The sequence below is a fragment of the Alligator mississippiensis genome, chromosome 1 (assembly GCF_030867095.1).
Source record: "Alligator mississippiensis isolate rAllMis1 chromosome 1, rAllMis1, whole genome shotgun sequence".
Taxonomy (NCBI): domain Eukaryota; kingdom Metazoa; phylum Chordata; order Crocodylia; family Alligatoridae; genus Alligator; species Alligator mississippiensis.
In genome coordinates, this window is record NC_081824.1 from 214,441,298 (window position 1) to 214,457,734 (window position 16,437).

Consider the following 16,437-nt stretch of genomic DNA (forward strand, 5'->3'; position numbering starts at 1 on the left):
AACTTTTACATGTTGAAGGTTATCTTCACAGGTGAAACAACTAGACCAAATGACTTTCTTAGTGCAAATTGGGATTAGATATATTCAAAGGACTCTAACAATAAGGGGGACAATATGGGGTGGCTCTCTAGGCCCGAAAGTCTAATATAATTGCAGCCTGGGTGATACAAATTATGGAATAAGGAGCCCCTTTTCTTCAGGACTGGAAGTACAGTAAAACTTCTCACTTCCTCTCCATAATAAGGAGTACATTTACTGATACTACACAGCATGGAGGATGTTGACAATTACATTCATATCATATACCATGTTCCATTTTAATTTTGTATAAACTAGTAGAATGGATAATCTTATTTTACACTTTTAACATTTATATAATTTTTTTTATTATTTTATGATGTATAATTGTAATAATTCATTTTATTGTGTTGTTTTAGTGAAAGTAAATAAACAACTACTACTACTTATGGTTACATTCAGAATCAAAAGATTCTGCATGCTGTGGAGTCCCTAGGTACATACTGCATACGCTTTTTCCAAGGAAAAGACAGTACATGTTTTCTAATTTGATTCAAGTCACTGGTCCCACAAGTTTTTAATGTCAAGTATCCAATCAGCCAAAGGATTTGATAACAGGCTGTGGTAACAACCTTAACATTGAGGACAATGAATGGGTATAAAGACCTGAGCTACACTTGTCTTAGGGGTGGCCTTTTCCATGCACTCTGCCAGGGAAGCAAGGGGAAACATGAAGCACCAGTGGCTCTGATGTACCATATCTATCCTATATAACTTAGGAGAAGACTGCGTTATCTAGGGTTGTGAATCTTTTATGAGCACTACATTCATACTAGCTACAATATTGCAAGCTTCACATGCGAAACAGCAAAAAGGTCTTTATACAAAATGTCCGTCCTCTTCTGTCTGGTCTATCTGCTGTTTGTACAGTCCATTAGTGTGTGCACATCCCAAGAAACAATGGCGTGTGGTGTCACCTTTGTCCTTTTTGTCTTTGTGCGTGATTTTTGACAACTATAGTGAGCACCTTATGCTGACCAGAGTTAAGGTGAAGTTGACAATGTTTAGGGCACCTTTTCTAGCCTTTTTCTCATGCTACAGAGGTGATCAGTGTGATCCTAAATAGGGCTGCTCAGTCACCCAGGGAGGTGCCAAATTCCACTGCTCCTTTGGTCCAGCGAAAAGTGACCCTATACCCTGAGCTGCCTGTGTGCAGGTTTGCATTTACAGCTCCCAGTGTATTCACACCTGCTGTTTTGCTGCTCGCCCATCACCATAGGACTTGAGTGTATCTATGGGGGGATATAGATGATGTCATGGCTTGCACATGAGTTGGATTTAAGTGAGGGAAAGTTGCACAGAGTCACCCTCACTCTCTCATCCAGGTCTCTCTGAATCTATTGGCACAACAGTCTCAAGACGTCTGGAGACAAGTCCGGATGAGGTAGATGGCCATTAGGTCCTACAGCACCCGAACTGATGACCTGAACTGTCCACACAGCCTTCACAGCCAGGGAGATGAACATATCTTTTCAGATACCTGATCCATCAGAGAGGACTTTCCAGAGGGAGCCAGGTGTAGCTGGGCAGGATGATATAAGAGACAAAAACTGATCATAGCTGGAGTCAGAAATGATAAGATATTACTGCATAGTACAGTATTGTATTATGAAAACCAGTATATGTGGTCTTTAAGTCTTCAGTGGATATTGAGATGGACTGCTTATTTCTTTTTTACAATGCTTTGTATTTTCCTGTTTTCAGAGATTCACCCCCCCCCCCGCCCCTTCATATCCAAACAGAACAGTCTACAATGGTCAAGATAGTATATCTTTAAGTGTTACATTATTCTGTTTCCTGTTCTCCACCCTTACCTCCCCCCCAACTTCCTTTTACTTCCTTTCAGGTCAACAGGGACTTCTTACAGTATGAGACCTCTGTTTGAAGAAAGTGGAACAGCCACCAGGGGGCAAAATATAATAGTAATAGAGCAATATAATAACTAATTTCTCGTGTTATAGCCTCAGCTGCAGAAACATTCCTAAGCTAATTGAAATTTAGAATATATTTTCCCAAAGCTTTACAATGATTTAGCATAGTTCATGCTTAATAAACATTATTTGCGAATTATTTTAACACTTATATTATGTATACAGGATCCAAGTCTTAAACACATTTTAACATTATCCATCTAAGATCTTACAGTTAAGCACGTGCTTAAGTATTTGCAGGAACTAGGCCCTAATCTCTCTCTTGGTCTTATCATTTGTTTTGTACTGTATTGTGTTATAGAGAGTCAGTTTCGTGAAGCCAAAGAAGTTAGAGTACAGAGGATTTGGCTCTGATTCCAGATATGCTTCTCTAAATAACTTCAACTACTTTAAGCTAAGGGACTATTTACTAATACTGCATATGGATTTGCAATATAGAATATCCAAATATATTATATTTTTAGTGCTATTTTCTGCTGTGATTATTACTGTTTTGTTCTCAGTGTTCTGTCATATATTACTGTTTTGACTAATTTCCAAGGGTTGTTTCTCACTCTCTCTCTCTCTCTCTGTCTGTCTCTCTCTGTACAACAGAGTGATTACAAGTTTTAAAAATTGAGCATGCCTTGAATACTCTCTTGGACCCAACCCTTTGTTCTTTCTTCTTTAAATTCTTCCTTACAATACAGGCAGACAAGGTTCCTTGGGTGAATTTGATATCTTTTATTAGACCAACCCAAATGGTTGGAGAATAGTTATTAAGCAAGCTTTCGGGTTCAAAAACCCTTCGTCAGGCTAAGGACGCTGCAGCACTTGCTGCGTGCTCTTCCTGGATGGAATGAAAAGTAAACAAGCCAGGGGCTGGGCTGGGCTGGGGAGTCAGTTGCCAGGCGGATTGTAATATATCAAAAATCCAGTGTCTATGTTTAGTCCCTGATCTCTAGTATCCAGCAGGTTGATGAAATGGAGCTCATAGGCTCGTCTCTGGGAAGTGTTGTGTAAATTTCCCTTGAGGATCAGGACTGAGATTGGAGAGAGAGTGGCCCTCCTGTGAGAAATGTGCCCCCACAGGTAATTGGGTGTTTCTGTCTTTGATGGATTTCCGATGTGCGTTCATTCTGGTGCGCAGTTGTTGTCTGGTCTCTCCTACATATCTTCCATCAGGGCATTTGGTGCATTGGATGAGGTATACTACATTCCTGGAGGTGCAGCTGTAAGATCCTGGGATGCTGATGGCTCTGTTGTGGGGTGTAGTAATAGTGGAGGTGGTGGAGATGTGGGGGCAGGTTTTGCTTTTCTTGTCATGGCACGGTCTGGATCCTTTTGGCGTGTTCTGGGGCTGAGGAAGTTTGCTTCTGGTGATGAGGTTGGCGAGGTTCGGTGCTTGTCTGAAGGCTAGGATGGGTGGCTCTGGGAAGATTTTTTTAAGAATAGGGTCTTTTTCTAATATGGGTTGCAATTTTTTGAGGATTTTCCGTATAGGTTCAAGGGATGGGTGATAGGTCATAACCAGCGGTGTGCGATTTGTGGGTGTTTTTCTTCTGTACTGCAGCAGTTCTTCATGTGGTATCCAGGTGGCTCTTTCAAATGTGCGATCTACCTCTCTGGAGGAGTGTCCTTGCTGGGTGAAATAATACAATACACTTCTTCAGGAAAACCTAGGTATTCCCCTTTGAGCAACAAACAAATAAAATGATAAAAGCACAAACTGGAAAAAGCAAAGATTATCCAACTGGAGCAGAACCTTTGTGTAATCACAGCCATACTCCCAAACCCAGTCTTTGTACGGTTCTCCTCCCTCTTCCAGAACTATGGATCAGACCCTGTGTCACATTTTACATGCAGAATTTGAAAGCTGAATCTTCTCTCTTCCATTTCTAATAGCCCATTTACTCACTAGGGCTGATAGCTCCAGAAAATTCAGATGGTCAAAAAGGTCCCAAACTGGACTTGAGCTCCAGGGGTGTTGTCACAAGTTGTGCATCTGATTAAGTGAACTCGAGTTCACAAAAGCTTGGGCTCTCTAGTTTGTCTATAAAGTGTATCTCTACCCTGCCTTCTGCCTGGTTAGGATAGTCAGTCAGATAGGACTATGTGCTTTGCAGAACTGGGACCTAAGCATTTTGCCCTGAGGTGACAAAGCGGCAAGGTAGAGAGTGAAACACTGACTTTGGGATCCCTTCCCCAAATAAAGAGAGGATTACAGGAACAGAATTGCTGGATCAGCCCAGTTGCCTATCTAATCCCTGGCACATGTCCAACAGTTGCCACCACCAGATTTTTCAGAGGAAGGGGCAAGAGAACTGCAGAAAAGAGTTGCAAAGTAACTTACTCCAATTCATTTTCAACGTTCCCCGAAGTGCCAGGGGCTAAAGTCATGCTTTGATGCTCAAGGGTTTATAACTGCATGGTTTTGTTATCTATATACATCTCCAGTCCTTTCTGAACCCTGATAACCTCCTGATCTCTTGTGATATCTGAGGGCAATGAATTCCACAAGATAACCATGAGTAGTGCAAAAAGGCATTTCCTTTGATCAGTTTTGAATTTTCCCCTTTGTTATTGTGTTATGAGACAAGTAACGAGAAGATCCCAAATTACTTTCTCTTTGCTCTTCATGATGTTGTGTATTTTTACTGTCTCCTCCTATTCACATCCATTATACCTTATGTTCTCAATCTTTTCAAACTCTTTGTAGAAGTCTTTCCCCATCCCTTCTAATTCTTGTGGTCCCCACTCCTGAACCCCCTTTATTATAACCCTGTAACTTTTTCTGCAGGAAAAATGCAGCGTGAGACTGGGAGAAGACACACATAGCACAATCCTTCTCCCCCAACACCTGCCCTAGGTTCACCCTCACAACACATTTGGCTTTAAACTAGCAGTCAGCACTAGCGATTGTAGTGCCTTCGTTGCAATAGACACCACACCCTGTGCGGTTGGAGTGACTGAGGCTGGTAAGCACAGAGAAAGGGAGAGTGAGCCTTTCTGCACAGCAAGCCGTATGAAGAAATGCTGAGGGATCTGGGAATCTTCAGCCTGAAAAAGAGAAGGCTGAGAGGGGACTTGGTAGCAGCTTACCACTACATCAGAAGCGTACATCAAGGGCTTGGTGAACTGTTCACCAGAGCACCCTTGGGGAAAAGTAGGAGTAATGGTCACAAACCCTAGAAAACTGATTCAGGCTTAACACTAGGAAAACCTACTTCACTACTAGGGTGTCCAGACTGTGGAATAAGCTCCCTCCAGAGGTGGTGCAATCACCTACCTGGGAAGTTTTCAAGAGGAGACTGGAGGGCACCTTGCTGGAGTCCCCTGATCCCAGTTGTCTTTCCTGCCTGGTGCAGGGGGCTGGACCCAGTGATCTTTGGAGGTCCCTTCTAGCCATGAACAGTCTATGAATCTATGAACAAGTGGCTGGGCCTTGGCTCCCTTCCTTTACAAGCTTGGGCAAGGTGCTTGCTCCCCATGCCTCTGGGTATGTGGTATTTCATGAAGTGCCAGCTCCCAGAGTCCCAGGATTGCTGATTAAAAGTAATGATCTTTCAAGCCTGGCAGTTTCCAGAGAAAAGCTCAGAAATGTGACCCTAAGGGGCTCCAACACTGACACACAGCAAACAGAAACAACCTCCCCGCCCCAAGCACACGGCTCCCCTGATTTTGGGCCCCCCTGGAGTTTGAGCCTAGCTGGGACAGGACTAATGGGGCTGGGGTGGCTGCAGCATGGCACATTTGCAGATTCACAGACATTAGGGCTGGAAGGGACCTCCTAAGATCATCGGGTCCAGCCCACTGCCCAAGGGGAGGAAGTCAGGGAGGGTCAAATGATCCCAGCAAGATAAGTATCCAAATGTTTTTTAAAAGTGTCCAGAATAGGTACTTGCACCAACTCTGAGAGGAGTCTGCTCCAGGCCTTGGGAGCTCAGAGAGTACAGAAGTTCTTCCTTTTAGCGAGTGCGGTGTGAGCGGTGCACCCGTAAGGTACTCCTCCCTCTCCCCTGGTGGAAGTGGGGGAAGCCTCTGCCCGCCCAGGCCCCACACTCTGCTCTCTCCGCCCACAAGGAAAGCGGGGAAGGGAAGGCTAAGTGCCCTATTCCAACATGGCCGCTCAGGCATCGCTCTGGCTTCACCCCTCTGAGTCTCACCGGCCAAACGAGCCCTTCTGCCCCACCTTGCCCGCCTCCAAGATGGTGGGCACTCCACGCTCCCCCGGGGGCTTCCCGGGAAGTGACGCGGTACCGCGCGGCCTGCTGGGAGAAGGGCTCCGTGGGTGGCGGGGCAGGGCGGGCCGGGCCGGAGGGGGCGGGGCTGAGCGACGCGGTTCCTGTTGCCCGGGGCTCGGACATGGCGTCCCCCTGACGGCGGCCGCCTGCCAGGCCCCGCCCGGCCCCGCCATGCCCGGCCCCGCCGCCCCGCCAGGAGCCCGCAGGTGAGGGCTCTGCTCCTGACCCGCCGGGGGGCGCTGCTCCCGGCCCGGCGCGGGGTCTGTGGGCAGGGCAGGCACGGCCCGGCCCGGCCCGGCCTAGCGAGGCCCTTCCGTTTGACCCGCCCCGGGCGGGGCTCGGCGGGGCCTGGTCTCGGTCCTTGCTCCCTGGCTCCGGTGTGGGACCCCTCCGGGCGGCGGGAAGGGCAGCTGCGAGTCCCGGGGGGCTGTTTGGCTAGAGCAGTGGGGGAAAGGGGCCAAGTGCTGCTGTGTGGGAGCCCTAACCTGAGACCTTGCTTATTGTGTCAATGTCAGGTGGCTGTCGGCGTTGCAGCCGCTGTGATCATCTAATCTTTATTATTGCCCAAATGGCATCATCGCCCTTGTCATCGTTGGGGCTGGAGGGGTCTCAGTGGGGGTAGATGGCAGAATAAGGAGTAGCGGGCTCAAGTTGCCGCAAGGGAGGTTTAAGTTGGATACGAGAGAAAAACTTTCTCAGTAAGAGGGTGGTGAGGCACTCAGATTACCCAGAGAGGTTGTGGAGTCTCCATCCTTGGAGGTTTTCGACACCCAGCTAGACACAGCTTTGGCTGGGATGATCTAGAGTGCTATCTATGGCTCAACCAGTGGGGCGCGAAGGTTGTGTAGGTGGGACTTCAACTAATTTGAAAATTTCCATGAATGATTAATATAATACAAAAATGTATGTAAACATAAAACTACAATTCTTGGGAAAAGTGGGGTTTTGTTTTTATCATGGTGGGACCGGGGATTTTTAACACAATGGTCGGTGGGACATAAGCAGAAACAACTCGAGAAGGGTGCGGGGTCCGGGGCTAATAGGCCTGTGTGGGGGCCCTGCCCCTGGATGCGAGGAACCCCGCGGCAGATTCGGTGGAGCCAGGGGTAGGGGGCTGCTGAGCAGCCGGATGTGAAGCTGGCAGCAGCATGGATTCGCTGCGGCCGCTCTGCCCATCTCCGCAGAGCCCCCCAAAGCACGGGGCCCGGGGTGGTTACCCCGATTCGCACCCCTTAGGGATGGCCCTGAGCGTGAGGTGCAAAAGGTTGAGAACTGCTGATCTAGACCAGCAGTTCCCAAACTCTGACAGATTGAACATCACCAATTAAAAACAATACAACCTTAAGTATCACCAGCACATTTTTGTCTCATAAAGTAATTATACTAAATCTGTTAACATGTACCACTAGCAGGTTGTCTGCATACCACTGGTGATACCTGTGCTGCAGATTGGGAACTGCTGATCTAGTTGGGGCCGGTCCTGCTTTGAGCAGGGGTTTGGGCTAGATGCCCTCCCGAGGTCTGTTCCAGCCCTCATTTTCTATGATCATCACAATAGCTGTTCTTATCATCATTGCCACCATTCTGGCTCCCGAGTCCACTCTGGGAAGTGGCCCTCTCCCAAGACTACCGGAATGTGGTTTCTTGGTGGAGGTGATCGCTGACCAAAGAGCTGAACACAAGCCATGGTAACTGAAGACAAGTAGTTGATTGCAGGCGGGGGGGGGGGGGGGGGGCCCTTCCTGCCTGTTCCACTTCTGAAAGTTTCAATTTCATTTCGGTGCACTGCAAGACCTGGTTCCTGTTACAAGGGACCTGGTCAGTGAGTTGTTTATTAGACTAACTTCACTGCAGGGGTTGTACTGTATTGCTGATGTAAGTTGTTTTTACTCCTTTGGTTTTAAACTGAAACACAGGGCAGGTTACTATTAAGTTTCAGCTGTTGAGCTCATGAGAGAGTGAATTTATGGAATATTGATTAAAAAATTGCTGTTGGGATTGTCCTTGGTGATTGACCTTTAATTCTAATTATTTCCTCTTCATTTATTCTCTAGACATGTTGTTGTTATGAACTAGACTCTCAGAAACCAGTTAGCCTTCTAGGAAAAAAAACAGAGAAAAGGCTGGGTTATACTGTGAGTGTGTTTGCAAGTGCACACAAACCTGTATGTAGGATGTGGTGTTAATAAAACTCCTTATAATTCTTCAGTGTAATATCTTCTATATATGAAACCAGAGATATAATTAAAAGAACGCACAATTATGGGTGGAAGAAAGAAGGGATATGACTTTGGCTGTTGCTTTTGTTTTTTTGGTTTGTTTTTTGTTTAAAGACCTTCTCTTCTGTACGTGAAATTAAATTAAATGAAAGTGAGAGCTTTAGGCAGATTGAAACTATTTTAACACTTGTGGCTAGAGAGACTTTCAGCTTAAATGTCCAATAAGGAGACTGTTAAACACATAATATTGTTTTTGTTGTTTCCTTGGCACATGAAATTGATCTGAAAAATGTAATAGACAATTGGAGTTCTCTTTTTGTGTATCTGTTTTGTATATTGTCCTAAAGGTATGGCAAAACTCCTATACTTTTAATAGGAAAAATAAACTCCACTCAATGTTATGACCTGTTTTACATGCTATTCTTGAAAACCAATAGTAAACCTGTTGCTTTTGTGGGTTTGTATTTTTTTGTTTGCTTTTTGTATTTATTTAGTAATATATCAAATAGTTGTCTGAATCTGCAGTAGGCAACTTTTATTTTTAGGGGACAGTATCTAAAATTACTAAATATCACAATACTCAAACTTCCAGACTAGGCTGTCATTGCAACTGGATTATATTTAATACATATAGAATTTAGAAGTTGGTAGTTTACTGGACTTCAAAATTTCCTTTTCTTCTGTGTCATTCAAAAAGAAACACGGGGAGGGAGATAGAAATACACCACATGCATGGTCACTCACAGACTTTGTGCTCTCCATTTCCCACTTTGCAGTTGCTCAGACTGTGCTAGTAGGGCTCTGCAGTTGCTGTCATTCATATTGTCTTAACTGCTCGGGTCTATGACTGTTCCAAATGTTAGTAAATTGATGTTGCTTTTTAACACGTGCTTTTGTGTAGTAATAAAGATAAGGAAACTGTATAGCCCTTCTTGGCACCATGTTTTTTTTCCCTCTTGCAGATTTTTTTTTCCAAGAGGGGTGGTTAGCTATATCAATCTGACATCAGGTAGAAGGCAGGGCAACATAGGGTAGTGTACATAAAGGCTAACTGATTCAGAACGGTGTAAGCTTTCATAAGTGACAGCCTGTTTTGTCAGATGCTTACATCTTTAAGGCGCTACCTTGCCCTGCCGTCTACCTAATGGCTTTAAGAAGGGTCACAGTAACCTGTTCTGGTGTCTTACTCATGCTTCTAAGTAAGCATATGCAGGATCTTGGTGTAAACATAAAATATGTGATGTCTAAATTTTCTGTAACTAATTCTTTCACTTAAATTAATACATTTTAATGTGTTGCAAACTTAAAAAATGAAGTTTTCAGACTTAATTTTTTCTGTTAAATAAAGCAAAAGTACAACTTTATATTTCCATCTTAACATAACAGTTGCTTTCCTTCCTTGATATGCTAGTGTCCAGTTTTTTTAATATCTACATTGGACAAGTTAATTCCTGTGGATGTGTGTGAGTTTTTATTATTTGTTTGTTATTCTTTTCCAAAGACTTGTGCCTTTCCCAAACCAGACAGGTGATAGATAGCAGTTTAATCTTGCCCTCCCCCTCTTGAAATAAAGTTCTTTCTACCTTTTACTGGGCTAGAAAAAACAGGGTTTTTTAGTGGGTTAAAAATAAAGAAACTAATGCCAAATCTGGCTCTTCATGTTATGGTCAAAAGAATAAACTATAAGTGGGGAGGTTTTGTGGGGGTTTTTTTGTTTGTTTTTTTTTTTTTTTTTTTTACCAAATCCAATTTTTTGTACTATGACTACTTTTTTGCATCCTGTTTGACCACTTAAAACGATACTTTTTCACTGTGTTGAAATCAACGTAAACAGAAAATATCTTTGTCCTGTTTAAAATGGTGCTTTCTAAAAATATTTTTTTTTTTTTCAAAAAATCTTGAGAAGAGAGAATTTTTTGGGGATATTTAAAAAAAACTGCCTGTATTTCCTTCTATATTCAAGGCAAAACTGTTCATACTGGTCCTGGATAGTATCTTTGTTTTTTGAAATTGGCATTTTTCTAGTAGAATTTTCTTTAAAAGTAAAAATAAATAAATTAAAGGTATGGATTGGCACAGAAGAACATTTTTTTTATTGGTGAGGATGTTTGCAAGGAGACCTAATAAATCACTTCTATTTATGATTCTTTGAAACAAATAATGTAGATCCCTTATATGGAAGAATTCCTCTTCTGAAGTAACAGAAGGAAAGCAATTGACTCCATTCACATGAGTGTGTTCTGAAGCACATAGTTGGAAAAGGAAATGTGATACCTCAAGTTCACATTTCCATTAGAACACAATGGAAAATAGAGTTCATTTTTTCAAGTACTGGATTTCTTCAAGCACTACAATGGTCTTAATATATCAACTGTAGATAACATCTGATAAAAGATAAATGATGTAAATCTATTCTTTCTGGGCCAGTTGAAGTATTTTTGCTTGATATTTGTTGCCTACCTGTTCTGTGTGTCTTGAATATAATGTTTATTTGCTTAAAAACTAGTGAATTGTAGCAGTGATAGGAGCATCAGCTGTATTTGCTCTTATAGCTATCATTACAGTAGTCTACACACCAAACTTTGAACCTATCGGATGAGAGCTTAGACTTCTGGACCCATTTTTACCTTAGTGCATGTTAAATTTGAAGGTTTCGTTATACATGGAGCAAAACATGTTGCTCTATAAATAAATGCAAGAACAGTTGACCTAGTGTAACCTCATTCTAATGCTGCGTAATCCAACATCTTGTTTTCTTAATTAAAAACAAATACATAAACAACTTGTCTTAATTTTCCCCTGAAAAATCATGGTTTCTGAGCTGAAAGCTGTTTTCAGATGACATATAGAAATTCTTCAGAGTCAAATTTGCTGGTCTGGTAATATTTACATGTCTTATATGAATAAGTAATTTATACTGGATGCAGCAGTGCTAACACATGTGTAATTACCTAGATTTTTTTTAAGGTGGTCACCGTCAGTAGTTGCAGATCACTGTTTGAATGAAAAATTTCAGGTTTGTAATAGTGTTTTAAGAGACTTAACCAACTCGATTACAGATTAGGATGAAGAATTTAATCTTCGTTTGTTTAAAGGGATATGCTAGTCGACTGTGAGCAAAACTTGGATTGTATATAAGTGTTCCTAATTGTAGCAGATATTCCCTTTAATTTTAGTGAACTTCTGGTTTGAAAAAACTTGTCATTGATATATAATGCCAGTTTGAAAGCAATCAAAGAGTAGTTAGTTCTGTTCCATTTTATTACCTAGGCTGAATGAAATAGAAAAGTAAAACAGTGCAGATAACAGGAACAAAATCTGTATTTTAAACAGTTTCACTATTAGTCTAATACAAGAAAATATTCCATAGAAAAAGTTGAGAGAGAGGTATATATACCTACATACAGTTTAAGCAACTCAGTCCCTTGAGTTTTCTTAATGTTCTTTTTTACACATGGTGCTTGCTAATGGAAGTATTTGTATAATTTTTGGAGTTTACCAAGACCACAAACAATAAAAACAAAATAGTATTGATTATTTCAAAAGATTATATGTGCTATTTGCTTATGTACCTATAAGCATAAATTAAGTATGTATTTTTAGACCATGACATTATTGGAGATAGAAAAAACTATTCCTTTCAACTGTTCAGTGGTTCTAAGCACAGTGTTCTGGAACTCCCCTTTGAGCCAGTATTACTGCTGTGACAGCAATAGATTTGAAATCAACAGCATTGATTTCAAGGCTGTCAGAGGTAAAAAAATCTTCTTGCTGTGTTGTTTTACTTGTAAATTATAACACTGGGAAGAAAATTTGCCTTTTTAATTCAATTTGGAAACAAATTAACATATTTTAATTTGATCAGTAACTCTTCCTAGTGGTGGGGTTTTGTTTTATTTTTTAGTAGTGTAGAACCTAGCCCAAGCCAGAGCTCAGCTGCACCTGACAGTATGGGAAGAGAAGGGGTGTGGGATAGGAGGCTGCTGTGGATCTAACTTTGGCCCCAACCCGGGCTCAGGGCCAGTCAGAGCCACAGCAGCTGCCTGCCCCTCTTTCTCCCTCTTCCCCCTGCCACCCCTCCCTCCAACCTCTGCCCCTCCACTTTGGATACGGTTGGGAGGGGAGGGAAAAACCTCATCCTAGATTTGACTAAACACAGTATTTTTTCTGTGATTACTGCACTAATAATTTTACTTGTTTCCTCTTACCACATTGCTAGCACAGCACATTTCAAAATGTATTTCTTTAAAAAATAGAAGCAAATGCTCAAGCCCAGAATTCCTGTCTATTCATAATCTCAAATGCCTCACTCTGGTAAAAAAAAAAAATAAAATTTTCTGCTTTTGATATACCGTAGGTGCATTTAGTCACTGCATGATTTGAAATTAGTCCTGGTCTCAGGCTTCAATTCCATATCCAGAATAACGAAAAAAATAAGGAATTGGCATAAGCAGGCCAACAATGTGTAGAGTTATAACAAAGGAAAATTGCCTTCAGTTGAAAATCCAATGTTCTACATCAATGAGGGTTCTGAATGCAACTCTTATTAAGGTGGCCTTACAGGTCAAAATTAAGGAAATCCTCCCTGCACTGCTAGAATGAAAATATTATCTGAAAAGGAAAAAGGAGGTTAGCAGTTGAATCAGTTCCTCTACTAATGCAGGCATCCTCTCAAACTCTTCCATATGGTTTGTACCATCAAAATCTCTAACCACATAGTTTCTAGTTTGGTTTCCTAAACCTACTTTCAGACATCTCAAGTGATGGGTCTTCATTGCTTCCCCTAACAAATTACTCCACAACTGAAAATGCTCTTTTAAACCAATAATGAGGTTAACATTTGAGTTTTGTTTAATATTTTGCAGCAAGTTAGTTATAAACTTGATCATCCTAGTAAGCCACTATTAGTAATACTAGTTTGTCTGCAAAATAATAGATAAACATGAACATGACTTGCAACATTTCCCTCCCTCACATAAATCTTCTCTGCTACACATAGGGAAAGGCAAGATCTCCTGGTCATGTTTGGCCTTTTAAAAAATAATTAATGTTATGACAAAATTTCAGGTATAACTCGACTTCCTAAGCCTGTGCTTTGTCCACTTGACCACTTACAGTTGTCATGTATTGCTTTGTAGTTTCTTGTAGTACTACGCCTCTCCAATTTTCACTCCTCTATTGAATGTTTGTACTTCAGATTAATTTATTGGAGAGGTATTCTTGTCTCAGAAGCAGAGGAAAGTAAGAGTTGTAATTGGTATACTTGAGCTTGATCAAAATTAAATATTCAGCAGCGTGGCTCTTGGTTTTATGTAGAAACAAGATACAAATAAGTATTTTATTGGTGACAGTTAATTATTTTAAAAGCATTAGTCTGCCATGGCCTAAGTATCCAAATTACTGACATACTGTGTATGAAATAGCTTTTTTTGTAACAGCTATTGAAATAGAGACTTTTATCGGTTTGCTTGGTGTTTGCTGACTGATAGGTGGAAGACTGCATAAGAGCATGCAGACTGCAGAACTGTCCTTTATGGCTAATATATGGTATTTATATTATTTAGAGAACCTGTAGAGTCATGTTCCACTATGAAAATAGCGGAGACCATGTATCAGTTTAAGTAAGGCATTGTTAGCTACACTGAATATGTCTAAATTGAAAGTATAGTCTGGGTGAGTAGCCAGCTCTAGGGAAGGATGTGACTTGAATCACTCATCTGTTAAAAGGTTGGTATGCTTCAAATTTAAAACCTAACCCTCTGCAACACAGGATTTAAGTCATGCAACTAGCTTTCTTTAGTTTTATTGACATATGCAGTCACGTCCTACCAAGAAGCATCCGTGATCCCTAGGAATACAGCTTTATCATTATTTTTTTAATTTTGTTTTTTAAAGGAAAATTTGCAGAATGTTCAACTTGATGGATCATTGTAGAAGCCCTTCTAAACTTCATGGCTATCTGTTTCTATTTCGCTACATTGCAGGAGCTGAGAGCAGCATAGCTACTATGCAGCTGTAACAAAACTTGCTGAAGTCTAACTTTGTGACTGAATTGCTCTAATTGTTTGGACCAGTTCAACCTAAGGGTGCATGAAATACCTGTTTTACAAAATGATGTAGAACAAGATTGTGGCTCAGAATATGTTTGAACTGAGAACAGAGTTCTCCATTACAAAAGATGAACACACAGTTCTAGCTCTTAGATTCCATTAGAGGTGCTGGATAAAAGCAGGGATTAACAACTAAAGGAATTAATGAATAGTGCTGTCATTCTGTAAGACCTCTGTTTCACCATGAAAATGTTTGAGTGAATGATAAGAGCTTTAATTCAGTAGTTTGGTTGACAGAGGGAACTCTTTGTTCTGATACAGTTTTTGGATTCCTACATCTCTTTTTGGAGAAAACTATGTTGTGGACTAAAAATTCTTAGTCCACTATGCTGTGGACTAAAAACTCATTCTAATAGAAGAGGTGGAAACATGTCCCTTTAAATTGAAAAGTTTAATTACGGCAAAAAAAAGTTGTTAACTAACCAGAGGGGAAAAGGGGCATACGTTTTCTATTAATTTTTTAGCACATGTGCTTTGTGTGTGCCTAAAATTACCTTATTCTTTTTACATATTGGAATTCAAATCTCTTAAGCAAGTACAGATTTTTTGCTTATGATATGTATAAATTAGGAAGCTCCTTCAAAATGGATATATTATGCAATCTCAAATATCACTTTATAAATACAAATTAATTTACATTTGTAAGCAACTGAATATTCAGTTAAAATAATATATTTTTACATAAAGCTAGATTGGCTTAAGCCCTAAAATGAGATGGAGATTGGCAAGTTATGGTTGCTGGGTCACCATGTTGTGGAATTCCAAGAGTCTAATGCATTCAGTATCTCTTGCTTGCAGATTTTTATTGCGAGATCTGGGCGTTAACTCATTCTGTTGTATGACTGCATGCTTCTGAGTAAAGTGTGGATTAAATGGTTGTTGTGCAGTTTTAAAGTACCACAGAAAAAATGCTGAGAGTACCAAGCCAGAAGCTGACAAAGTGAGGGACTTCTGGGTAATTTTCTAGTTTTGACTAGACTTCCTATCCTGTGTTGATAGGGCTGGAGGAAACAGCTACTTAGTCTCTTGGCTTCAGAATTCACTGCACTTGTCCTATCTACATTTTCTTCCTCCTGTCACACCAGTCCTGTCCATGTCCATTTTGCTTTTGTTTTTCAAATTAATTTACCCACAACTAAGTAATTAGCAATCCTGCAATAGAGGGAACTAACCTTGCATTTGCTATATTCATACTTTGTGGGCATTTTAGGTCTACTTCATGCCTTATTTAAATTACAAGATCTTTGGATCGTAACACTTCATGCATTCTCTAGAAAGGGGGCGAGGAAGGGGAAAGGGTCTGTGGGTCTGATCTGGCCCTGCACCATTCAGATTGCCTGTGGGCCAGGTGAGTTTGACACCTGCTATAAACCAAAGCAGTACCTTGTACAACCCAGTGGTACCTCTGGTTGACAGGGAAGCATCAGTGGGCTGAGAAAGGCATCATCCTCACCATGTGGTTACAAACACAAGGAGGACAGATACTGTTGAAGGAGAAATACCATCAGAAGTCTTCTGGTTTATGCAAGATATGGGCCAGTATCACTATAAAAATTTCAGTACATTGTTTTAGCGTCATAGAACTGGAACAAAGTTTTGCTCAAAGGCATTGACTAAGATTCAGACTACTACATTTTCAGTAGCAGAAAACATTACTCTTATTTCAAATTAACTAGAGTTTTTAGTTAATTAAACTGGCTGACTTAATCTATTAAAATAATTTTAATAAAATATGTTATACTAAATTTATACTTTAGCCTATGCTTCATTAAATTCAAATTTCATTCTAAGCAGGTTTATTTTTTAAAAAGCAAGCTTAATTATAATTAAATTAAAATGGACTTTAAATAAAAAATCAGATTTTTAAAAAAATCAT

General features: G+C 40.9%; 2 protein-coding genes across 6 annotated transcripts in view; one reads left to right on the forward strand and one right to left on the reverse strand.

Annotated features, from left to right (window-relative positions):
* Positions 1 to 1,834: 1,834 nt before the first annotated feature.
* On the reverse strand, positions 1,835 to 6,327 carry LOC132246577 (uncharacterized). Of its 2 annotated transcripts, none has more exons than XR_009457973.1 (2): positions 5,278 to 6,327; positions 1,835 to 3,679 (listed from the first exon to the last, which is right to left on the reverse strand). XR_009457973.1 is itself a non-coding variant. In XM_059719849.1 (2 exons), exons 1-2 carry the CDS (start codon positions 5,395 to 5,397, stop codon positions 2,980 to 2,982), a joined length of 771 nt encoding a protein of 256 aa, XP_059575832.1. In that variant the 5' UTR covers positions 5,398 to 6,246; the 3' UTR covers positions 1,847 to 2,979. The 2 variants fall into 2 exon arrangements, 1 of the variants encoding a protein (XP_059575832.1); XM_059719849.1 differs by having other exon boundaries at positions 1,847 to 3,630; positions 5,278 to 6,246.
* The window catches only part of AFTPH (aftiphilin), a 55,781-nt gene continuing 45,665 nt past the window's right edge, over positions 6,322 to 16,437 (forward strand). For 2 of the 4 annotated variants that reach the window (XM_006264909.4, XM_019500776.2), the window contains exon 1: positions 6,322 to 6,438. The gene's annotated coding sequence lies outside the window, so the exon portion shown is untranslated. The remainder of the gene's footprint in view (positions 6,439 to 16,437) is intronic. The other 2 variants (XM_006264906.4, XM_006264908.4) reach the window with 1 other exon arrangement.